The sequence below is a fragment of the Lagopus muta genome, chromosome 2, assembly GCF_023343835.1.
Source record: "Lagopus muta isolate bLagMut1 chromosome 2, bLagMut1 primary, whole genome shotgun sequence".
Taxonomy (NCBI): Eukaryota; Metazoa; Chordata; class Aves; order Galliformes; family Phasianidae; genus Lagopus; species Lagopus muta.
In genome coordinates, this window is record NC_064434.1 from 28,629,499 (window position 1) to 28,655,604 (window position 26,106).

The following is a 26,106-nucleotide window of genomic DNA, read 5'->3' on the forward strand; positions in this document are numbered from 1 at the left end:
TGAGTTGTTTGAAGAATGAAGGGCCTTGCTGGGCTGCTCCTATACCTGAGATTGTGGTCCTTGTGCCACTAGCAGCGTTACCACGGGTTTAAAATAGCAGCAGTAGCTTGGGTGTGACTTCTTAAGTTGTCTTGCAACAGGACAGTTCAGTTACTGCCACTTGGTTTTAGTAAAGAGCAAGAGAATGTAGCACTCAAATGCAAACAATTAGATTATGACTAGAACAAATGTCTCTGAAGACACAGAAACGTTCTGCTGATACAAGATCTTCTGCATTTCAATTCAAAAGAAACTGTATTTGTAATACAAGAGAACAGTAAAAGCCTATAGCTCTTTGCACCTTTTCCAGAAGCAAAAAAAAAGAGAGAACATGAGACACTACATCACAAGAACTGGGATTTACTCAGTTTTAGACTGCTGTAAACACGCCTAGCTTTGCTGAGTTGAGACTCAGACGGTGTTAGGGACAGTTAGAGGCAGCAGCAAGCGGATATGCTCAGAGCGTTGCCCTTTCCCTGCTGTGCACTTCTCTCACGTGTAATTTTAGCATATGATGCGCTGTGCACAAGCTCTGAGGGATCAGTGCCCTCTGTATGGTGGGGAGGGGCCACTGAACATCAAACAGCACAAACTAATAATTCTGCATTGCAATGCCGGCTGCTCAGTTCTTACTTATCAAATGAGTTTCATAAAACTTCTCTAGCTGAATGTCCGGGACAAGAAAGCAAAGCAATCAGTCTGCAGCCTTTGCCTTTGCCTGAGACTGCTTTCCTCGTGGACTAAGCATCTTCTTTTTTTGCCAAAATATGCTTTCAAGCTCCTTCCATGCTGTTCATTAAAACGTTCTTACAGTAAACACAGTATGAGGAGTGAACAAGAAACACCAGAATATCTCATTGCACTATTGCCTTGGTAATATTAAATCACTGAATATGTCATTTGTGTTCAGCATGTTATTTCCTGCAGTAAATTACCAGTAAAAGCTGGCATTAACATTTGTGTTACAGTTTAGCTGGTAGAATATAATTAAAGATTGTATCGTGTGATGACAAAAAAGAGTTGAATGAGAGGCCATAACTGTAATCCTCACATTTCATAATATGTGAGTGCTTGATGTTACAGTTTTCTTTCAATGTAGCTCTCATAAATAATTTTCTTCAAAAACTAGAGCAGAAAAGCCCCAAGTACTCGTGGTGATGCTTGTATGATATTGGGGCATAAGAGGTGAAGCCTTTAGGTTCCCCAGAGAAACAGCAGCCACTTGAAGCAGTGTGCTTGCTTACAGCAGCAACTCATTCTCCATATGTGGACCAGCACAAGAAAAGCTCTGTCATGATACAGAATACTGATAAAACCGGGACACCGTGCTGTGGGTCGCAGCAGTAATGGCAGCCACACAGGGTTTAGAAAATTTGGGTATGGCTCCAGGATCCGCTACATTATTTCACATAGTGTCTCTCCCACACATTGGTCTGCAGTGTGACCTATTTAGCCACAGCACTGCCCACCCACCCTGCCTGCTGCCCCACATCCGCCTCACTCCTTCCATTTCCTCTCTTTCTGTAAAGTTCTGTGAGATCTGCTGATGCAAGATGATATTGCAGAGGCAGGTGTTCTTCCCAGAGACTGTCTACGGGAGGGAATGAGCCAGGGACAGGAACAAATCTGCCTTGTGGAGAGACCAGCACCAAGAGCGAGCGAAACCAAAGATGCAAGATCCATATCCATACTGTATACCTGCAGAACTGGTAATGAACCAGTTCTTCAGGTCTCAGTAGCAGCAATGGCAGAGGTGCTGAATGTCTGTGCGCCTTTAAGCCGTCCACAAGAGAAGATAAGCTCTATGGGCAATTGCATGCTTTCAAGTTAATCATTAGAAAGAAAAGTTCTGGTACTTTTCACTCATGTCAGCTTGCTAGGTGTGTCTGGTGGCTCTCAGACACTAAAGAACCCGCAAAGAGGTGAGGTTGTGTGCCTGCGCTGAGAAGAAGGCTGCAACCTGTGCTGCTCAGTGCTTATCCCAGCTCTTCCCCACATCCCATCCTCATCCCTACTTTCTGCTCCTGTCTCTGTGTCCCGTCCTCGTATGTGGTTGCTGGAGGAGCCTTTTTGCTGGTATTTCAGCCAGAGCAACTCTTCCAATCTAGAAAAATACACCTGATTATCATGACTTTCGCAGTCATTTCTGGACATATTTCACAAGTGTGCTAAGCTGGATGCAGTTTAACAGCTGGGTGACTCCTGTGGCATGCTGAGCTGCTTGAGCTTGGACTCCAACCTTCTAGATGTCAGAGCTGTGTTAAAACGTACTCCTCAAAAAATGAAGCCTAGGAACTTTGTAATACACAGATTTGGATGTGAACTGTATTTCTTTTTCCATCAGCTGAATAATTTAATACCTATGTTTATTCCGCAACGCTGTGAATGGGCTGAGGTGGAAGGAACTTGTGGTGACACATGCATCAGGTCATTGTGCTCCTCACTGCTTAGGACCAGCAGTGGACTCCTGGGTGGATGTCACAACAGCAGGACAGCATGTTGAAAGGCAGTGCTGACAAAATGACTCTATGCTGAACAGTTTCTAGCAGCTACGGAACCTGAAATCTGTTTCATTGAATTGTTTCAGCAAATGCTCCAATGGCTGAAATGTGTCTCTCTTAAGTGAGATTAAAAAGAACATGACAAAAGTTTGTCTAGCATGCCTCAACCCAAATTTCATGTAAAGGATACAGCTTGTTATTTTTCAAAAGACATCAAATATATTTTCTTTATAGCTTGACTTATTATGGCCTATGGGAACAATTTTAAAACTGAAACATGTAAGAAGAAAGGGGGAAAAATAACTGGACTACACAGGAGGCGCTTGCATATCCTGAATGTGTTATCTGTCCTTTGAAAGAAGAGATCAGAAGATATTTTGACAGATTTCCCCCAAAAGGAACATACTTATAAAGAATATTTACTTAGAAAACATTTGTCATTTTTCAAAGATATTTATCAAGCTAAATGACACACAAAAAAGAAATAAAGCCTGCCTTAGCATGTCCAAAGCAAAACAGAATTGAAAGAAAGCAACACAGGCATGTCTACCCATGGAACAAATCCAGCTCAGCCTCTGGCAACAAATAAAATCGGCATGGTTTGTCGTTTGGAGCCTGGGTATTGGTGCCAGGGTACAGCACGTGGCTTTGACCCACTCTCCTTATCCTTTCCCGTACAGTTTTTGGTGGAGAACTCGTGAGCAGCCCACTGCTGTCCTTCCTCTGCTGGAGAGCATTTTCCAGGCTGTTCCTAAACCTGTATTCCACCTCTTTTTTGAGACACCTCTCTCAGGTGCCTCCTTGACAGCACACTTTCAGCAGCCACAGGAGCATCGTTCAGTGTTTGTGCAGCACCTGGCACTAGGTCACATGTTCACTGTGACAGCTTGCCAAGGCAGACCTGGCAATTCTGTGGCAACTAAATGCAGGTAAGCGCACACTGCAGGACACAGATGCTTGGCTGGGCTGCGAGCTGTGCCTTGGTGCAGCCAGCACACAGCAGAGATGTACCAGACCCCAGAGCAGACAGATCGCCAATTCTCTTTCAGACATTCAGGTTCCAAATTTGCGCCATGTCTCTGCCCCAGCTTCACAGACACCTTCAGATGAAGTCTGAGATTTCTTCTCCTGCTTAGCGGGACCAGCTCCTAACTCAGCTATCCACATTTCAATTCCTGAAAAAAATCACATCATTTGGAGTTTAAGACTAAATCCTGGAATTGAGGGGAAAAAATCCCGGACAACAAAAGCCCATCAGGTGTGGCTAAAGCAAGATGGAGATCCGCAGGCTCTGGGAACTGGAGCGTACCCCTCTGCCAGTTGCCAGGGGCGTGCTCTCAGCTGCTGGAGGGCCCTCTCCAATAAACTTCCCATCAGTTCTGAAATAGCAAAGAGGATTGATACCGCGGCAGTGTGAGGGATGGGTGAGGTGAATGCCATCTCTCGTTGGTTTGCCTTCATAAACAGCCTCCCTCTCCACTTTCTTTTTACAGACTTTCAGAAGGAATACTGATTTTTACCATATATAAAGTAGGTGAACTACCTTCTGTAAATTCTGCATCCAGGGAGGTCCAGCTGTTAAAACTAATTGGTAAGAGTTTTCAGGCCATCATTTCCTCTCAATAGAAAGGACTTCAGGATTTCAGTGTCACACAGAAGTTTCAATCCACATTGGCAAGAAAATTGCTAAGCAATTTTCTATGTATTTGTTTCTATGGCCTTAGGCAATTTTTATTTCAGGAGAATCAACATCGTACACATGAGCATGCAAAACACCTAGTGGAGTTCAGCTAAAGAAAAATATAATTATACCTTAATAAAAAGGTAAGATAACTTTGCTGTTCGGCAGATCACTGGCATTGCAGGAACACTGTGGGTGCCTGGAATTCACTTCTATTGTCTCCAACATGAATTGCTTTGAAAAAGGTCACATGAGGAGGAAAGGAAGTTTTGATTTTCACATGCCTGTTATTGCTAAGGAAACCACTTCCTTGGTATTCACATATTCAGCATGTCTCCAGTTCTGGCTCTCTGACAAATGACATTGTACTACTTCATCAAGGAACAAAGAGGGGCGGGGAATGCTGTTAAATAACTTGACCTGTTCTGAACTGGACTGCTGAATTTCAAGGACACTCCGTAAGAGCATGCCGGGGCCTCTGATAGCTGCAAACGAGATTCCTGAAGTTCAGAAACATAAAGGCTCTAGTCCACATCTAACCGTGCTCAGTTATTTCTGAGGTTTACTGCCTTGTCGCAATGGCAATTACCTTAGACTATTGCAGATGCTGAGAAACTAGTTTTCTAGCACAAAACTCTCTGAATTATTTTCATGGCAGAATTTATTCTAGCCTTCAGACATACCTTTGCATATTTTTTTTTACATATTTAGATATCAGAATCTGCTTATGAAAAGATGTTACCTGGTAATTTCATTGAAAGCAATTGTACTTGAAGTGTAATCCATGGGACTTTTCCCATTTTTTTGAATTCTAAATCAAACAAGGAAACAACTGGAGAAACAAGCTACAGTTGGTGAGGATGGAGATTTTTTTTTTTAAGAGGAATGAAGCAAATTTTCTTTGCTATTTGATATTTGCAGATCTCAATCTAACAAGAAGAAAATGTATGTTAAGTAGGCTCATTTCTGCTTTACATGAAGTCTAGCATGCTTCAGGCTGTGAGTTCCACAGAAAATACGCAATAGTTACTGAGATTACTGGGAGCAAGCACAAGGCAGACACAAATCACAGGAATTAAACAGCTAAAGCCCTGCTCAATTTACTGAGAGGCTACTATGCTCCTGGTATATCAAGATCTGTTTGTCTAAGTGTTATTGGGAAAAACAACATAATGCAGTGCACTGTACCTGGGATGCAAGGCCAGGAATCAGAATTTCTGGATCTTGATAAATGTTTATAAATATCTAAAGGGAGGTGGGAGGCAAATGGATAAGGCCAGGCTTTTCTTGGTGGTATGTAGTGACTGGACAAGGAGTAATGGCATAAAACTTGAACACAGGAGATTCTGTACTAACATGTGGAAGAACTTCTTTATGGTAAGGATGATGGAGCATGAGGTTGCCCAGAGAGGTTGTGGAGTCTCCTAGTAAGGAGACATTCAAGACCCATCTGGATACCTACCTGTGCAACCTATTGCAGGGTACCTGCTTTAGCAAAGGAATTGGACTCGATGATCTCTTGAGGTCCCTTCCAACTTCTGTGATTCTCATCTCGGCCCTGCCTCAGATGTATGTGGTGGCCCTGGAGCAGCAGCCCCTCACTCCCTGCACACTTACCAGAGCAGCACTGTGAGTTGTCTGCTCCACTAAGGAACTGGGCAGTCAGCTCCCAGCTTCTGCATACTCGTCTGACAATGTGAATGGCAGCATAAATATTACCGTTATATGTGAGACCTCTCCACATTTGTCCCCCAGAGAACATCACCGTGTACCTCGGATCTGAGGCAACAGACCTGTGCTCTAGCACCAGGCCTGAGACCCAGCCCCATGGGGACTGCAGATGCAGCCTGCTGGCAGCACAGGAGCTACCAGGGTGCTCACCACGAGGGCCTTGCTTTAATCCTTCTTCAATATGTTAAAACTAAGGTGTTTACGAAATGGACTGGCTCTCCTCTCAGAGAAAGGCTTCATTACCATCCTGCCAGTTGCAGGGACATAGCCCACTTTCTCAAAATTTCCTGGCTTATTGCAGGAATAACAGAGAGAAGGACCTATGGCCTGTTTATTTAGGAAGAAGAATTAGATGGCTTAAAATGCTTAAACACATGCTGGAGTTAATCTCCTACTGAATTTCCCTAAGATCTTCATCTCTGAACCATTATCTTACTGGGGGCTTTGCTGGGGCATACTCTTATTCCAAGGAGATCTAAGGGGTCACCTGAGGTGAGACAGAAGAGGCAAAAACCCCCAGGTAAAGCCACAGAACAGTTTTTAGTTAGTTTGCTTGCTTTTAAACAGAACCAGTTATCTCCTGTAATACAGGAACGCCGAGAAGTTCCATGAAATAAATGAGTTCCAGGCACAGAGGACGTGAGAGTACTCATGACCCAGGAACTGCACTCTTCTCCTCAGAGGAGCAGCAGCTTCTTAATTATTCCAGAAACTGCTTATGAGTAAATATTTTGAAATCGCTGAGAAAAAGCAAGTGCTAAAACCATAAGGTCTACATTTTGTGCTGCATATAGTTTTGCACTCACCACTACTTGTAGGAATTAGTCCAGCCAGCATCTCTTGTGGCTCTGGCATCCCCACCATCAGCCAGCCTCATGGTTCTGTTGCAGTACCAATTGTTATTGCCGGCTGGTTGGCTGGTGACCTGAATCTATACAAGGCTTTGCAAATCATCAGAAAAATCATCAAATCCCTGCTGTGGTCCATGGGGAGCCAGCAAGGAAGGAAGGGAGTGCTCCCGGCTGATGCTGGGTTGCTAAGCACAGGGGCTGCTATGCCAGGGAGGCAGGACAGGGCTGGGCCATCAGGCTGGGAGCATATGAGCCCTCAATGAGCTGCATGCTGCTGTGCATTTACATAGCTTACGTACATTTACATAGTTTACACTGGAAGAAAGCACTGGCAGGGAAGGGTCAAAAGTGCAAAGCTTGAGAGCTAAAGCCTACACTGACTGCACAGTAGCTGATAATGTCCTCAGCAGAAAAGCACTTAGAGGAGGAACTGCAAGAAAATCAGGATCGCACTGCTAAGGAGAATTTCAAAGGCCAAAAGGCAAGAATGTTAAAAATATCTCCAAATAAAACCCACGTGACCTGGTCCAGCAAAGCTCCTTTGCACAAAAGCTGCGGGGTACGGATGCACCCCCTGTGAGCAAGGAGCACAGTGGAAAAAGGAGATTCCCCTCAATCTTAGTTTATGTGTCTAAAACAAAAAGAGCTTTTGCTCACCCTTATCTGCACGATCTTAGATTCCTTCATGTGACTCACTTGACACCTACTTATTTCCCAGTGCACATATTTAACAGTTTCCCTGGGCATCTTTCTCACTTGGATGGTGCCTGAAACCAGAGCTCTGTCATTCCCCAGTTACTACCCACACCACACTCTGTCCCATGTACTTCCCTCTCCTTAGAGAAGGCAGAGTACTCACAGAGATGCTGGCTGTGGCCAGGCCAGCCCATGTCTGCTTTCACTTCCTCCAGTACAGTCGCAGACCTCAGTATTGGTGCTTTAATTCAGACTGATGTAACCAAGATTGAAATCTGTCCTATAGCAGGTATTTCTCAAAGCTTATCAAAGAAGAACCATACCAGAAGAGAAGCAAGAAAAACAGAGAGTGCCACTAAACTTTGCTAAGATAGGTTTCAAAGTCAGTGAAAGCCACCTGAGACAGAATTAAAACATACAACAAAGTAGCACCCTGAAAAAAAACAAAAATTTCCAAGCAGCAATGTGCTACAGATCCCATAGAACATTTGTAATTACTTATAACTAGCAAAGACTAAAGAGGAAGGCCTGCACAGAGCTAACAACATATGAGTAAAGTCAGTGCTCACTGCTGGGTTGCTTTAGCCAACACCTTCACTGTGGTATGCACACCCATCACAGCTCCCTGCTTGGGCCAGGAGCTGTATCTGCACAGCAGGAAGGAGGAAAAAGAACAACACGTGAAACTGGCTTTATAGACGATATAAAATAACAGGACACCACACTTTAATGAGATAATTAAAACTCTGTTGCTGCTTTGCTACATGCCAAGGACACTCAGTTTCTTGGCAACAGCCTCTAATTTTCCTTCTTTGATATCCAGGTCACAGCCATTTGAATTAGAGGCTCATTTCCAGCAGCAGAGCACAACAATGGCACACAGCTCTCTGTCCTAGCGGAAGCTTTACCCCAAAGTTCAGTGCCTTTCAACTACATATTGACTGTAACTGCAATTATAAAAACTGTAAAAGCCCTTATGATGGGGAATATCACAATATTTGCAGAGGTGAGGTGAGACTTTCATATTCAAAAACTGGATAGCCTTGTGCAGTATAAGCAACTTCTCACATCAGCAGCAGTTAAGTCTGTGTTGTTCCAGCTAAAGAATGTGACTGAAAGCGTAAAGAGGAAAAGAAGGAAAACACCTGTTCCATCCCCGGCTCCCCAGTTTCTTCAGAAATTAGGTCTACCCAATCCCTATCATTTGCTATCACCCCACCTTTTCAAGAGGAAGGGGAGTGCTGTGTGCTGGGCAGATTGCATGTGGAAATCACGTACATTTCTGCTGGGCTTTGGTTGAGGCAGTCAACTGGCAGGGAAGCCCGCAGCCCTCACCAGAGCTCATGGAGCAAGCTGGATACAGCCTAGGGGTGACCAAATGTCTCCAGGCGATTCACAAGGCCTCCTCATTCCTAACTATGCCTAACAGCTGAAAGGCAAGAGGACACACATCTTTTTAAAAAGCAGATGCTTTTTCACAAAGGAATACGGAGCATACTACCAAGGAGCTGGTAAGAGAACAGATCATACAGCCCAGATGGCAGTCACACTGCTTAATGCACTGCTGGAAGATGCCCAGCTAGCCTGGTGATGAGTGACAGAAGAACGTATAGAGAATAATGTTCTTTGTTAAGTGCCAGCTATTTATTACATTATATTCAGAGAACAGCTGAGGCAAATTAACCACAGTAACCATTTGCTGTTCTCTCAGACAGCCCTGAGATAGTATCTGTACTACTCCTGTGGCTGATGGTAGCTTCTGGGCAGATATGAGCTTGTTCAAAGCAAACCTAAAGCCAACTGCCCAGGTTAGCATACTGCCAAACCCTCATCAACAAACCACTCCACAGGTATACAAGCTTATACCTGCTCCTATGCCAACAATCACTTGGGTTTTAGTCAACTTGGAGTCTGACCAGAACAGGCCTGCATCCACTCAAGAGTGCACAATAAGAACAGAGCTGGCTGCCCACCTATTGCACTAGTGAGTGAAGTGCTCATCGACCCAGCCACAGCAAGTAAAGGAAGGGTGACTGGGAACACATTCTTAAATATGTCTCTTAAATTGGTCTTAAATCTGATCAAAAGCAAGTATAAGACAAGATTTCTGTACTATTCATAACATCATCCATGCTAGAAACATCCAAGTTGCTTTTTTTCCACTAAAAAGTCACTATTTTCATCAAAACAATATTGTTGCAAAGAGATATTTGGCAGAACACTGAAAGATTGTATTTTTTACCTGTTCTACATTTGATCTTGCAGTAGGGACAGGTGAGTTAAACAAAGTACAGTCCTGACCACAAAATCTGGATTGCTTTGATATTTTGGCAGTGAAGACAATACAGCTTTGCTCCAGAGAACAGCTTGGCCCTGTAGATCGGTACCTCACACATAAAAGCAGGAACAAAGTTTTACTGAGATGGCTGTTCTCTGACTATGAGCACATCTTAAATACTGCTGTTGTTTCACAAACAGTTAACAAGAGTAGCCATCTTCTACATTACCTCCTGAGGAGCAAGGTATGCAAGAAATCCATGGTTGTTTTGCACAAGCTGTCTATGCTTGAGCCATCAATGTCTACATTCACTCATATGCAACATCCAATAAAACACAGATTAAAGTAGAAGGCGAGTTACACAGTCTTGGCAAACTTACTGTTCTACATAAGCCAACTCAATAACACAGCCTACTGCAGTTAGGATACTTGTGGAAGTAGTTTTAAAATCTAATTTGTTTTTGCTATGTTTATTTGGGTTATAAGAACATTCCACTGTATGATGGCATGCAATACATACATACCTGGCCCCAAAGGAAACCCATATCATAGCATCTGCTAAAATCCATTAAATTATAACACAGTTTAAAAAAAAATCTAGTTAAGTCAGAAAACAGCATACAATACACCCTACTGCCCATGATGATAAATTAGTCTTAACTTTTTACTATTGTTTAATGATTTTTCACTGACAGTAAGAACTTTGCTATCGAGGTATGACTGCTCAAGATACATTGGAGAGCTATGTGATTTTCAGAATTCAGTTTTCAGATAGTAAAAATGTATCTCTTTAATCATCCTGGAAGCAGCATCTGAGAACAGGCATGACAAAGAGCTTTTCTATTCCTGAAATTTAGGCTCCCTTTAATGTAGGATTAAAGAAACACATAAACCTACAGCCCTCAAACTGTACATTCTCCTGGAAGATCTGAGTGTCCGAAGGCACCAGTAAGCACTATACATATATCCATGATCATGATGTCGGATTTCATTTTGGGTCAAAGCATAGCAATGTCTGTGAATCAATCAATAAAGTACAGATCTCTCAAGAAAAATTAAATCAGTTGTTACTGTCCTCCAAAAAAGAATGGAGATCTTCATTTGACCATAGTCAATGGTTCTTCAATCTCAGAATCCCTCACTTTCAGATGCAAGTGCTTCATCAAGAGACTTTGTATGCCTCTCCCCAGTGTAAATCCCGTAATGTAGTTTGTCATCCTTTACAGTAGCCCAGGACATCTGCTTGGTGGAGAACCTCGCTGCCCACTCTCCAGAACTGCTAACAACGATGACACCTCCCAAGCCCCCGACTCGAGTCTTCATGTATTCTAATGCAGTGTCAGCAGCCATCTCTGGTGACATTCCTGAAAAGAGGAACAAGATAACTTCACAATATCTGCCTTGAGAAGAATTTTAAAATTCTCTTCAAGATTCACATCCTCCTCTTGCTTCCACATTAGAGCCAGCCAAATCTAATTCTTCCTTCAACTAAATTGACAAAAAACTTCCAGTTCAGGAAATGAACTGCTTTATAGGATGGCACTGGACAGTCACAAACAGCTTCCACAGTACGGTTCTGCTGCAAAGACTGGGTTTGAATAGCTTCAGATTATACTCAGGTTTCAGCATTTGATACAGACTAACTCATCAACTCTATGTTCAAGACACAACATTTTTTATGCCATCATTTGAGGGAAAAATGCCAATCTGCAAGCTTTCTCTCATAGGTATGCCATTAGCTACATTTATACGTTGGGAAAAGTTATTAAAACAACAAAAAATGCCAGTTGTCATCTGCGTTCAAAGTCCCCGGCCGTAACAGAGCCCAAAGCACATTATTTCACATCTCCACAATTTATTGAAAACAGATCAGCATTATCCTTCTTGAAACTTCTGAAAGTATCAAGTAAAACGAAGACAGGGACACCAGAAAGCACCAGCAAAACAACTCTATCTGTTCCTTACAGATTTCATCATAACAGATATATGTGAATTCTTAAGTTACTGTGCACATTATCCTCACACGCCTCTACTAGCTGCAGAGTATTTCTTCATTGCAAGTCTGAACACACAGACTATCAGTAATGTTATGCAGTTCATGATGCAGAATAAAAAATGACCTTCATGTCTTCCTTGCAAATTTCAAGTTAAAACCAAACAAAACCAGCAGAATCAGAATTATTCACAGTACTGGTGACTGACAGGATAGAGCACCATTCCATGTCATTATGGGCGACACTGTGACTATTCAAGTCAGCGGCACTGACTTCAAAGGGTCAGCATTTCACTGTTTGATTTTTCATCAAGACAACAGCTGCTGCCATAAGGCAGAGATTCCAACAGTCGTTGAGACTGGCAAAGCCATTCCTTCATAAAATAGCAAACTAAAATTTCTAACACTGGCTGCAAAAGAAGGTATTTGCTGTGTAAATTACTGAATAGCAAAACAGAATTACAGAACAGCTTTATTGTTGTTTTTAAACATGAAACTTCAATAGAGCATTCAAAGACTCAAAAAGTTGTAAGAACTTGGGGGATTCTTTTCAGCATCTTCGTGGAAACGTGGGGGAAAAACTAAAGGAAAGCTACTGTTGATGTATTTACCTGGCATCTGAGTTGCATTTCTGGGCAGGATGAATGAAGGTAGAACAGGGTAAATAAGTGCAAGTAAGTATTCATTTTAAGCATGCACACATGTGGACTGATTATTCTATTAGTACTTTTGTTTTAATCTGAGCCCCATTTGCCTGGTGTATCATGAGCCAGACACCTATCAGTGCAGAGGTCTTGCAGTGGAGTGAACTTACATTTAGAGAAAAAACTGGTTTGCACCCGGGCTTGAAAATCATTCACAAACTGAATGGCTAGGGACATAATATAAAGAGTACATAAAGAGGAGACCATGATGTGACAGAGCTTTGGAAAACAATCTGTAGGTTATATTTTACACTGAAACTGTAACACGACTAAAGAGATTTGCAGAAAAGTGCATCCATTATATGCAAACAGCAAAGCAAAAAGCGTAACAAAAATATTCTCAGCTGTTATGTCTTTCTACTTACTGCTTCCCTAACAAAAAAGTAAATGGAAAGTTTTCCAACTATTTCCAGTTCATCTGATCTCAAAGTGAGCTACACTGTACAATCCCAGAGCTATGGCTAAAAATAATATCTATACTAATGGTTCTTCAATTGCACGCAATGCAAGTATGTTGTCTGGCAATGTTTACTGGCTGTAACATAACGAAGGGTTTAAATGAGAGGCTAAATCATGAAGGTAAAGCTTCACAGGGTCATCCCGCAGCCAGATGATATTACAGTCACATCAGACATACTGTGTCAGCTGTTTGCCACATACCCACCCAGTCAGTTCAGTAGATTTTCCAAAACAAAATGAAATTGTAAATCATACTCAAAATGTCTTAAAAATATTTCTGTTGCTATAATCAGAGTTGTTAAAACAAAAATCATCATAGCTCATTAGACAGGTGATTTTCCGAGCTTTCTTATTTCAGCTCTGATTCTTGTACCTCCAACTCTTTCCTATTGTTTCCTTTAAAGTGTTGTTTTTGTTTTCTATCTTTGTTCAAAAAAATTATTTTAAAACTATATATATAGTTTTATAGGCTTTATAAAAAAAAAAACTTCAGATAAAGAATACAAAGTAAACAATCATATATTTTAATACACATTCATCTAAAAATGATTTAACATCAAGAAGCCCAAATATTTCTTTCCACTCAGAGCAATGCTAACCTTATTAACACTTCAGTACTTTGTTTTTTCTAAAGAGGTGATCAATCCACATACACCACAGTAGCAACTTTTTTGACAGCTGCTCTGAGGTGACAGTACATACGCTGCCATCTGTCATTAGGCAACATTCCCCATCCTCCCTATTTCAGCTTACAAAAAGTTTGGAAGATACCTTGCTCCATGTGATAGAGGATCAGTCGGGCTAAGACTACTTTCATAATGCTCTCTCCATGTCCTGTGGTTGAAGTGGCACCAGAACAGTTATCAGCATAACCTCCGCTTCCTTTTCAGAGAGAGAAAAAGAAAAGCAGTATTTTGGATAATACAATTTACAAGCTCTGCAATGTTTATAGTAACACACTTTTCCTAAGGGTCCAGGAGTTCTGTGCACTTCCAAGAGCAAAGTGTCAGTAAGTTGCATCTTTCACATTTCTGCCTCAATTTCAACACTGACAGACATCAGCAACAGCTAGATGAAGTCAAATGCCAATTTACAAGAACTAGAAGACCAGTGAGCTGTTTGTGCCACAAAAGCCAGGAAAAGAGGGGAAAAAAAAATTCCAGAATAGTGAGGGATCATCAGGGATTGAGGATCAATACTGGATCCAAGAGGATCCAGTAGAATGCAAAATGCCAGGTCACACAATATTACAGAGACAGAATGACAAAAGGCCTTGTGAGGACAAGATGAAGTGACCAAAATTTGTGGGGGATTTGACTGCAAGAGCAAAATGAGAGCAGAGATTTGAAAAGCCGAGCTCTGGTGAATCATCATGAAGCACCCTGAAGAATCTCTCAAGTCCTCACCACAAGCAGACTATTTCTTTTGTTTGAACTCTCACTCCTTTTTTTTTCCCTCATCCTTGTTTGACTGGCACATTCCACACCGTTCTACACCAAGCTTTGGCTTGCTCAACACCCATATTTCTAACACATCTTCTATGAAAAACATTTCCCAATTGCGGGGAGGTGCATACCACAGAGTTACATGGATAAGCAAGGTACTTGTGTTGGGCTGGGGAGCAAAAGAGGTACAGAAGAGCTATGAAAGTTTCCTCCATTTCCTACTTTCCTGATCAGATTGGTCTCTTTCAACATATTATGATTTACGTGTGGAAAAATGCTGCCACAATTGACCTGTCAAATTCCCTTTCAATAATCTCGTATCTTCAACAGGACAACTGTTACTTCAGTATCCAGTTCTGCAGACCTCCAGTAAGAATAGAAGTTGAAAGCAGTATACTGAATGGTGCCATTTTCACTTCTTCCCCACAAACGTTTTCCATATTATGAATACCATGAACATGACCCACCTAAGAAAAGGGTATCTGCAGTCAGAAGGCAGCAGTAAGCAACGAAGCTGAAAATCATACTCAAACCAAGGCGTATCGGAACATTAGTAACTCAGGCTGTGCGAAAAAGTTAGTTCTGTAAAACAATCACGTGCTGCCAACAGCAGTGCTATCTGAGTTTGGAACATGCTTTACTAAAAATAATTATTTTCCAAATCCCAACTCAGTAATATAATCCTGAAGTAATCAAATGGCAAGTTTGTCCCACAAGAGAAACAAGTCTGGGGAAGGGATTTCAAGTGTCTCTTTATGTTCTGATAAGAGAGATCTTAAAATATTTCCTTGATTCTGTACCACATCCATTAGGCTCTGAGGCAGTCTTATCTGGGCTCTCTAAGAACAGGAATTTACTCCAAGATGCAAATCGTTTGGCAATTCTGGCTCACTGATCTGACAAACAGTCATTACAACTACACATACATTAAGTATGAAGAAAACAGCACAGAATTGACTATGCTTTTTGTTTGGCTATGAGCATAGATGTTCATATTGATAGTTTTATTAGAATGAACGAACAGAAGACACACAGAAAAATAAATTAGCATTCAGAAAAGGACAAAAATTCAAATTCCCATTCCCACTTTCGAAACAGAAAAGTGGGATGATGATGACAGCACCATATCTCTACTTCTAACCCCTATTTGCAAACTGAGGTTTGTATTGAGGAGCTTCAGTTTTCGTACATTTGAATGCCAGACCTTAGTTTCAGATGCATCACTTTTTCTTTCATTCCACTAATAGAAAGGAGAATGTGTGACAAACACTAAAATTTTTAATGAGATACCTCCAAAAAACAAGAGGCAAGTCCCTACAGCCCATACCTATGCATGCTGTGTCACCAACACGGCCTACCTCCAAAAAACAAGAGGCAAGTCCCCACAGCCCATACCTATGCATGCTGTGTCACCAACACGGCCAACCAATTTATTAGAGAGTCCTCCAGTGGATGTTGCACAAGCTACATTTCCTTCACTGTCTACAGCAACAGCACCAACTGTTCCCAGGTCTCTGCCAAGAAAAACAGTTCACAAAATTAGGTAGAATTAAAACATACCTGCCAAAGCATGCTGTATTTATCTTCTAGGTTGCTTTAAAAAAAAAATCGAAAAAGATTATTGCAAAAAAAATACTGCTCATCAGAAAGCCATTTTTATCATGCTTCTCACTACAAAAATAACCAGTAAAAAGCAATTCTCACAACTTTTGTTTTCTGTGCAATTCAATAGCTCTTAACTTTTTTTTTAAAGAGTCTGATCTCTCCCCATGACTTATTTACTATCAGCAGACCTGGAGCAGTTTTTTGGCTATGGCATGCCTAACGTACAGCTTTCCCCTAGCGCCAACTCAAAGACACAAGAATCATCTCCCACTGTCTTAATGAGCAGTTAACTCAAATTATTTACGACAATGAATGTAAACAAGTAAATACATAAAAAGAGAGCATTGTTAGAATGCACTGAATCATTTCCTTCCTGTTCCTCCTCTTTCCTTTTCCTTACTCTCCCAAATGCTTGAATGCCAAAAAAAAAAAAAAGGTTATTTATGTGGCTTTCAATTAGTATTGTTCATAATGCATCACTAATACATACTTGCATTTCTGTACTTTGCAGCTAAGCAATCTTGAGGTTTAATTGCTTGGTCAGGAGAATGTTAAAACTGCAAACCATTTAAAAAATCTTCATTCACTGAAGAAAATGCAAGTTTCAACTACTGCCTGATTTCTTCAGCAGTCGTATTTAATAGGCTGCTTACAATATACATGTAAGTTCATAGTGGTAGGAAAAAAAGGCTACTCAACTTACCATAACAGTTGCTGTACTGAGAAGCAAGACAGTACTGAGAAGCAACAGTTTGAGGTCCAATCTTGGCAATTCACATAAGTACATAAAACCACATTTGGTTGGGAAAGCTAGATCCAGAAAGTCTCAGTCCTTCCACAAAGGAAAATAATTTGTGCCAATCCTTCAGTGAACTGCACAACTATTTTTGGATGTTGTCTGAGCACTGGTGAGGGTCTCTACGTAACCCCCAAAATCAAAGCTAAGTTCATTTTGGTCACAACAACCCCATGCACTTCTACAGGCTTGGGGCAGACCGGCCAGAATGCTGTGCAAAGGAAAAGGATGTGAGGGTGCTGGCTGATGTACGGCTGAGCACAAGCCAGCAGTGTGCCCATGTAGCCAAGAAGGCCAATGGCATCCTATCATAAGTAGTGCAGTCAGCAGGAGCAGGGAGGTGATCGTCCCTCTGTACTCAGCTCTGGTGAGATTACAGCTTGAGAACTGTGTTCAGTTTTTGCCCTCTCACTACAAGAAAGACATCAAGGCCCTGAAGAGTGTCCAGAGAAGGGCAACAAAGCTGTGAAGAGCCTGGAGCACAAGTTTTATGGGGAGCGGCTGGGGCAGCTGGAATTGTTCAGTCTAGAGAAAGCTGTGGGCAGACCTTATAGTTCTCTACAACTACCTGACAGGAGGTTGTGGCAAGGTGGAGGTCAGCCTGTTCTCCCAGGTAACTATTGACAGGACAAGAGTGAATGGCCTCAAGTTATGCCATGTCAGGTTCAGGTCAAGTATTAGGATAAACTTCTCCAAAAAGAATGGTTGGGCACTGGAACAGGCTGCCCAGGCAAGTGGTGTAGTCACTGTCCCTTGAGTTGATCAAGAAATGTGCAGATGTGGTACTTAGGAACATGGTTTAGTGGGTAATATTGGTGGCAGGAGGACAGTTAGATTAGATGATCTTAGAAGTCTTTCTCAACTTGCTATCATGATTCTATGATATCCAGTCAATTTTTCACAGAACCAACTCCCAGTTCCTTCCTGTTTATGTAAAATATCTTACTGTCAGCCCCTACACTACATTCACAGCAATTCAAAGTTGACTGATGACTCAGAGGACTTACAGACGGCTCTGACATTTATGTGGAGACGAACCTAATCTCAAACTGGTATGCTGGTGCAGATGGGCTTCCCACCCATCCATCTGTTACAAATAGTTTGCTAAAGAGAATATTAGGAGATTCAGTACTCCCTTGCTTAGACATACAGTGCCTTTCAACTAACTAAAGTTAGATCCTCCTGAGAAATTAAGAAACGCATGTTCAGATCTACATTTTCCAAGGCATGTATTTAGAATCACAGAACTGTCTGAGTTGGAATAGACTCTTAAATAGGGTTTATATATATATATATATATATATATATATATATATATAAAATAATACTCCAAGATTTTATATATATATCTTATATATACATATATATAAAAAATAATACTCCAAGTCCCCTGCAAAGAACAGGAACATGTACAGCTACATCACATTGCTCAGAACCCCATCCAGCCCAACCTTGAATGTCAGGGATGGGGCATCTACCACCTCTCTGGGCAACCTGTTCCAATAAAAAACTTCCTTATATCCAATCTAATTCTCCCCACTTTTAGTTTGAAACCATTTCCCCATGTCCTATCACAACAGATCCTGCTAAAGAGCCTGCCCCCTTCTTAGCAACAGCCCCCGTTTAGATACTGAAAGGCTGCTATCAGGTCTCCTTGGAGCCTTCCCTTCTGCAGACTGAACAGCCCCAGCTCTCTCAGCCTGTCCCTGTAAAGGTATTCCATCCCTTGGATCAGTTCTGTGGCCCTCCTCTGGAAGTATGGCAGGAGGTCCATGTCTGTTCTGAGGAGCCCATGCAGTACTCCAAGTGAGGCCTCACCAGCACAGAATAGAGGGGCAGGATCACTTCCCTCAACCTGTTGCCCATGTTTCTTCTGGTGGAGCTCGGCGTACAGTTGGCTTTCTGGGCTGCCATGAGAATACTGCAAGTACAAAGATTGCACATGCAGCAGATACCTACTTTGGTACAGGAGCACCAATAAATGATAAAGTGAGTGTGCCCAAAACATATTAGCTGTTGTGGAGCAAACACAAAACTAGACTCTAATTACTATTCTTTTAAACTTTTGAATACTTCGGTGTCATGTTTTCTTTGTTCATCTTCAGAAGGCAGATATGCAACAACTCGTTGCATAGTCCACTGACTCAGAAACACTAACAAGGCAGACAAAACTGTCTAAGTAGAAACACTGTATTATAGTCATAGGTCTAATGTTAATGTCTGTAGGAATAACTCCACAAGTATCTGTGCTACACTCTAGAGCAGGGCTGTCCAACCTTTTGGCTTGTCTAGGCTGCATCGAGCAAACAGGAATTGCCTTGGGCCACATATAAAATATACAACAAATTTAATGAATTTTAATCACAAGGCTTATTTTTTTATGGAGGTTTATTTTTTTTTTTAACATAATAAAAAAGAGCAACAAAAAACTAGTGGGATGTCTGACCTTGTTTTTGGGAAACTGATGCATCAGTCTGGTTTGATGGCAGTAGCTGCCGCTCTTACTGAATTCTAGAGGTGTTTGTCAGATTTTTGATGAAATATTACTCTTCCCATGCTCCATCCTTGGTAATAACCATTCACAAGTATTCACGTCATTGTTTTTTGGCAGTATGTATAAGGCATGGCTGTGAAACAAGGGATATTTTTATATGATAAGAGATCTTCCTGATGAAGAGATGTGACCAAATTTTTCTTCGAGCTGAATGTCTGGTTACAACTCCATACAATCCATGTGAAAATTTGCAAGTAATGTATTTACTTCAACTGAAAACAGAGTTGCAAATACATTTAAAATATAGATTTTTTTTTGAAATCTTGAAATCTATTCTTAAAATCAAAATGGAAGGCAAAGCTGCGTATCTTTCAATGTTCACAGGACTGCATATAGCTGATGTTTCAAAATGCAGGAATCAGAAATGCTAAATATTAATTTTAGTGTCCAGGTTCCAGCACAAGTTTTCCTTTCAATTCTATAAAGGACTCGATCCCACTTTGCAAATCATGAAGTCGTTTTTAGCATTTTACCCCAACGTAGCCACCTTCCTTCAGAAAAGTAAATGATGACCCCACGATCAGCATGCACACTTCTAAGGAACTCCTAGCATTGGTGATGATTCAATTCCTTGGACTTTAGGAAATTCACAGCTTTGATGACTGCTTACATGACACTATTTTTAAAGCTTACCCACAAGCATTTTCTTGCTGCCCAACACAGTCAAATTACATCAAATCTGATTTATCAGTGGTAATGGCATCATCTCCTATAGAATTTTCTCAGCCCCTCTTCTTTTTTCTTTTTTAACCAATCATCATCAGGGCACTATCCGTAGCTACATCAGATATGTTGATAAAGGTTAAATAAAATCCCTTCAATGTTTTCTTCTTTTTTACTGCTTCACACAAATAAAGAGATTTAGTTGTGTCTTTCAATGGCACCAAAGAAGCCATTTTTGTCAGTGACTTTACATCAGTTATCATCGCCTCTAATGAAAATGGCAAGTAGAGCCATATCTGTAGCATCAGTACTTTCACCTATTGCCAAAGTATGAAATTTGAAATTAACAGCATTACTCTCCAAATTTCTTTTTGATATACATTCCTGTTCCTTCCTTTCACCTGGCTATATAGCCCAGTCACACAAACTGATTTTAGATTTTTATTTTTTAAATCAGAACACATTATATCTGTCATGCTTTCCATTCACCACTTAAAGTCACCATCAGGAAAGTTATTATTTTTTTTTTTATTATGAAATTTGCTATCACTTAACTAGCTTTTGTAACAGAGTCCATCTGAGTTTTAACTTTAAAAAAAATATATTTTGTTGAGGTGACAGACTTTCTTCAGTTCCACTGTTTTGTCCTTATGAAGCATTCAATGCTTGGGGGCTGGGTCATCTCCCTGATGGAGACAGGCTGAGAGAGGTGGAGCTCTACAGCCTGGAGAGGAGAAGGCTTCAGGGGGATCTTATAGGGCCCTTTCAGGCACAGGAAAGCTGGGGAGGAAAATTCTATATGGGCATGTAGTGACAGGACGAGGGGAAATGGCCTTAAACTGAAAGAGGGCAGATTTATACTAGATAATAGGAAGAATCTTTACTATGTGGGTGGTGAAACACTGGAACAGGTTGCTCAGAGAGGCTGTGGATGCCCCCTCCCTGGAAGCATTCATTGCCAGGCTGGATGGGGCTTTGAGCAACCCGGTCTAGAGGGAGGTGTCCCTGCCTACAGCAGGGTGTTCTAAGATTCCTCGGTATGCAATGCCGAGGAATCAATGCAAACGCAGTACGTTTCTGTGTACAGTGTCTTTTCAAATTGCAGTATTTGAGAACTGAGACAATTTCCTAGCAAATCAAGCATAGTGCCATATTATATGTCAGCAGTACACAGTGCCCTTGCCGTATCCCAGGCCCAGGTCAGGCTGCAGTGTGAGCAGTGCTGGAATTCTCAGGGAATCTTCAGCAACTCTAGAAAGCATGTGGTCAGAATCTCTGGACTGAGAGACAGAAGATAAAAAGAAAAAAAACCCTCCACATTTTATTGTTAGTAGAAGGGGCACAAGATAGCTGAATGTACATGCAACAGAATCATAATTTCTGAATGTAAATGAATGCAGGCTTCTAAACAGCAAAAGAGAAAGCTCTCTCTTCTTCCAAGCTCCTTGCTTGGAAAGCTCTGAACGTCTAAGGCTTCTAAAAGAGCCAATAAACTCTGAGAACCTGACTAAAGGTTAAGTACAAGCCAACCTTCACATTCCCAGTATTAGCTGGTGTTAGGTTGCCTCCGACCAGTAGTACTTCACCTCTGCCCATTTGCTTCAGGCAAGTTTCTGCATAATCACTATAGACATAATGAGGAAAAAGAACATTCCACACACAGCACAGGAACAAACAGGTTGGCATAAAGAGACCTCTCTTCAGCTTTGTGAACTTCTGCCTACGTTAGTGGGCAGTGCTTGTCAGGAAAAGCACGGTGTGGCCAAGACAAGAAGTCTCAAACTTGTCAGAAATACACAAATCTTCAAGTATTGGGTACTCCAGAATAAGAGAAAGCTGAAATTAAAGATGCCTAACACTGTTAACTGTAAGAAAAAAAAGGGGCAAAGTAATTATAAAGAATGATCAGAGACTCAGATGCCATGCTTCCAGCTCTCTTCTTCAGGAGGCCAGGGGACACTGGCAGCTACACCATTCTCAGAATTCTTGGCAATGAGCTGTAACACCACACAGTCCCTGCATACCACACAGATTAAAAAAAACCTGAAACTTCCAGGGGAGACAAGATGAACGACGACGGATACCTCACTTCGTTTACAAGACTGTATTTACACTTGTATCAAGACTTTCTTTTTCCTTCCAGCAATTTAATGTAAGTAACGTATAGCTTATATACATTATGGCCTAACTTCATTGATTTTAGTTAACGTGCCCACAGAAGAAGCTTCTTCCTTTTCTCTGATCTACAAATTCTTCAGCTCTGCTTCACTTAGTACTACTACTTCACACAGCAGACTAGCAGCAGTATGTAATACAGTATTTTCCTATGCAGCAACTGTTGCCATACAAATGCAAACTCAAAACAATTCAGTATTCATGCCTACCTCATGGGCATAAAAGATATTTGACACCTCATGATTTTCATTCCTTTCTCATCCACCTTGTCTTCCTCTCTGGTTTGTTATGTGAAGCCTGCTTATTTTTCAAGTGACTTTCATTTTGCTGCCATGTAATATCATCCGATAGCATCTCTTCTCACACCCACCACTACATTGAACCTCCTGGTCATTTTCTGCTTCTATCTACAGTAACCAATAGTCACAGTCAGCACTCGGCACACTTGATCAAAATATGACACAGTTTAACTACCTAGACCAGTTTAAAAACAAGTCGGATCACCTGCTCAAAACCAGCTTTATAATTTTACTTTTCACATGGACTTTGTAATTTTAAACAGTGGACTGGAGAGTTCCTAACTCACAGTTCTTCTTTGGAAAACTTGCATACTCACTTAAACTTCAGCAAATTCACTAGAAGCTGGATTTTGAGGGTGTTTTTTGTTTGTTAGTGTTTTGAGGACATATTGGGAAGATTATGGCAAACCACAGTTCACTCAGAACTGAAATATTATCAAGGCTGACAACAGGCCTTCAAGCTTTGGGATTTTTCTTCTTTTAGTTTTTTGGGGGGGGTCTTTTTGGAAGGAGACTGGCAGGGGGTGTGTGAACTGATTGCACCACGTAAACTACCTGAATTTAAAAAAAAAAAAAAAAAAAAAAGTTACAAAAACCTACTTCTGGAACTCCACAGGGTTGGAATCTGGCTCAAGGTTCTTCTTCCATCTCTCCCGAGACCTCTCAGTTATGAGCTTCTCCCCTGGAATCTCAGGAACACCCATGGCCTGAGCAAAGAGGCGGGCGCCATGGTCAGTTAGCAGCATGTGCTTTGTCTGCAGAAGACAGGCAAAAAATTACTGACACCTCCTGTTTTTCCTTATACAAACTGCTCCCTATAGTCACTATTTTTTAGAAGGATGGATGCAAAGAACATTCCAAATTTTGTTTCATTTTTAAACTTCCTGGTTTTCTGTGCCTACATCCAGAAAATTTTTAATGCAATACAGTCAAGTGGTTCTTAACAGAAGCTACACCACTTCGCTTTTAATACTTCTTTCAACAACCTGCCATTCTCACACACCCAGAATTTCCTATTTAGGAACTGAATATCATTCTAATAGATTTGATAAAAATTGTTTGCTCTCTTCAAACAACATTTGCACGTGCAGAATCTCTATATTTATTCCTCTATTTAGCAAAGCACTTAAACCAGATTTTAAGTCAACAACCTTGGTCAAATCCACACTTCCAAGTCTGCATGGCTTGCTTAATTCCTATTTTTTATAAACTTACCAGTTAAGTTTGTTCCATTAATCCTTATGCTTTAGCAGGATCTCCAGCATCTAATTTGTTTTTTTTTTTTTTTTGAACCTGTGTCCAAAATAATGCATCAACTATTTGGATCACGGTGTTCATTGCTCAGCAGAGCCTAGGAAGGCAGGAGCAATGGCCTGACAATACAGGACTCACAACAGAACACTGCTACCTTTAGGCAAGCTTGTATGTCCATGCAGCAACATGGGGACCAGGCTAAGATCCAAAAGCAAATTCAGGAGATGCTGCAGACAGCAGGCCTGCAGAGCCCTGCAGGGCACCCGGGGGCTCTGCTTCTCAGCCTGCAGTGAGAATTCCCAAATCTGGTATTCATTTCTGTGACACACTGCACTGACACACTCCATAGTCAAAACAGTCTCAAAGCTTCAGACTTTAAGATGCTGCAGAACATCAACTTTTTCTGATTTGTAAAGCAATGATAAGCAATCATTACCATGAGGAAGCCAAGCACTGAATAGCGTGAAGGATTTGAGCCCAAATTCTTCCCAAACCACAGATACTCAAGTCTGCTTCAGCCTGCTGTATCTCTGCACTAATCCTTCCAAATGCTTACACAAGCAGGAAGTGCCATGTCACATTAAAAATGTTCCTGACTGGCCATTCACCAGGTGGTGGCCCTAATATCAAATCTCTCTCATATTTAAGAAATTACTTCAGTTGATGACAGTACCACTCAAAAGAACAAGAGGAACAGTCACAAGGAAGTGTGCTCCACATTTGAAAGAGCAGGGAACAGCCTTAGGCAAGTGCTGTTACCTGACAATGGAAGACCCTACCTATTTGTAACAAAGCTGAAGTGTTCTCAACTTAGAAGGGAACTTCTCTGCGCAACGCTGCCCCCCCTCTGCCTCTGGAACTAAACCACCAAAGCACATGATTCAATAATTCCGTTTATAGAAAATTCCATTCAGCTTTTCTTTTGACTTTACTTTCAGAAGAAGATAGCCTCCTCCATCACTTGCTTTCTTCAAGAATGCAATTCCATTGCTTTTCTAGTATTTTTTGTTTGTTTTAGAAAATAAGGTTTTATTACATAAAAAATGAAGCAATTCCTTAAAAAATTTCTTAAAGGAGCATCCCATGTGCAGACTTTGATAACATACCACCTTCATGAGCTGCACACAAGCAATAGATATTTGTACACAGAGGAATAAGCTCCTATATAGCTTTTTGCAGTCCTTGCTGAAAATAAAGTGTCCTAGGGAGAATTTAATATATTCTGTCCATCAAAAGAGCTCATAGAGCACTGCCAAGCAACCAAAAGAACAGATTTTCCTGTCTCATTCTCCTTCTAGTTTCACGAATGTATTCGTTAACTTTCTTAGGTGCCTCATTTTTCTGGGACACACTTAAAACAGAGCAATCCAAAAAGAAAAAAATAAAATAAATAATAGTTTTTAGAGTTCTTAATAGCAAACAACAAATGTTGGAAAATTTCTGTTTAGTTCATCTTATCAGAAGCGGAAAGAAAATCCCCAACTTTCAGTTGCTGGCCTGGAACTCAGATCAGCTCTTTATTTAAGAAGCCCAGCAGTGCAAAAAGCACAGCAGAATTTTCCACCTTTTGCCTTGAGAAGTCTATGGGGTAGGTTAAATTTTCCTCTCATTTCAAGAGCTGGATGAGGACGATATAAGGGAAAGTATGCACCAACAGTTTATGGGTACCAGTGAATCAGCGCTGCAACGTTCACGTGACATCCATCTCATGGAGCACAGGAGCTGAGGGGGATTACACGCCCCATTAAGAAAAACAAGTCATTTCAATGCATCATTCCACTGCTGTTCACCACAAACAGGAATAATTTTATGGGAATTTAACTGCTTTCTCAAGTATCCATTTGATTAATTTGTTAACGTACTAAGCCTTCCATCTCTAGAGACTGATGTGCTCAGTAGTACAGTAAGACACAAATTACTCTGGTGCTTTCCCTTCTCCTGTACCATGAATTTGAGCAAATTGGAGCCCACTAAGAACGCGATAATGTACAAGACAAACATGCACAACAGCAGCCTAAGGAGCTACTCTGACCACCAGATGGAGCCCATATTGTTTCAGAATAGGAATAGAAACACAAAGTTACAAGCAGGTGCAGAACTCTTCCATTTGTTACTTGTTTTGGAGAACTTCATGTTCTCCTTGGGGCAGTAATGTCTCTTAACATCACTGGGAAACAAGCATCCTAAAATCCTTAGGACCAAGGAAACACCAGACTTATCACCCAGGGATCACCGAGTTCAAAATATTTTTAATTATTTACAGTAAAATACAACAAATAAAATAGACTCTGAAAAGCACCATAAAATAGCCTGGGTTAGTGTCCCCAAACTCCTTCCTAAGATGAACAGAAGAGTAACATGAGCTGGTTTGTATTCCAGTTT

General features: G+C 41.1%; 1 protein-coding gene across 5 annotated transcripts in view; it reads right to left on the bottom strand.

Moving 5' to 3' along the window:
* Nucleotides 1–2,746: 2,746 nt before the first annotated feature.
* The window catches only part of ASRGL1 (asparaginase and isoaspartyl peptidase 1), a 30,316-nt gene continuing 6,956 nt past the window's right edge, over nucleotides 2,747–26,106 (bottom strand). For 3 of the 5 annotated variants that reach the window (XM_048938255.1, XM_048938258.1, XM_048938260.1), the window contains exons 4-7: nucleotides 23,071–23,225; nucleotides 15,774–15,892; nucleotides 13,705–13,815; nucleotides 2,747–11,141 (exon numbers count right to left, since the gene is read on the bottom strand). In XM_048938255.1, the coding sequence (XP_048794212.1) occupies nucleotides 10,906–11,141; nucleotides 13,705–13,815; nucleotides 15,774–15,892; nucleotides 23,071–23,225 (621 nt within the window). In that variant the 3' untranslated portion in view covers nucleotides 2,747–10,905. The remainder of the gene's footprint in view (nucleotides 11,142–13,704; nucleotides 13,816–15,773; nucleotides 15,893–23,070; nucleotides 23,226–26,106) is intronic. The other 2 variants (XM_048938256.1, XM_048938257.1) reach the window with 1 other exon arrangement.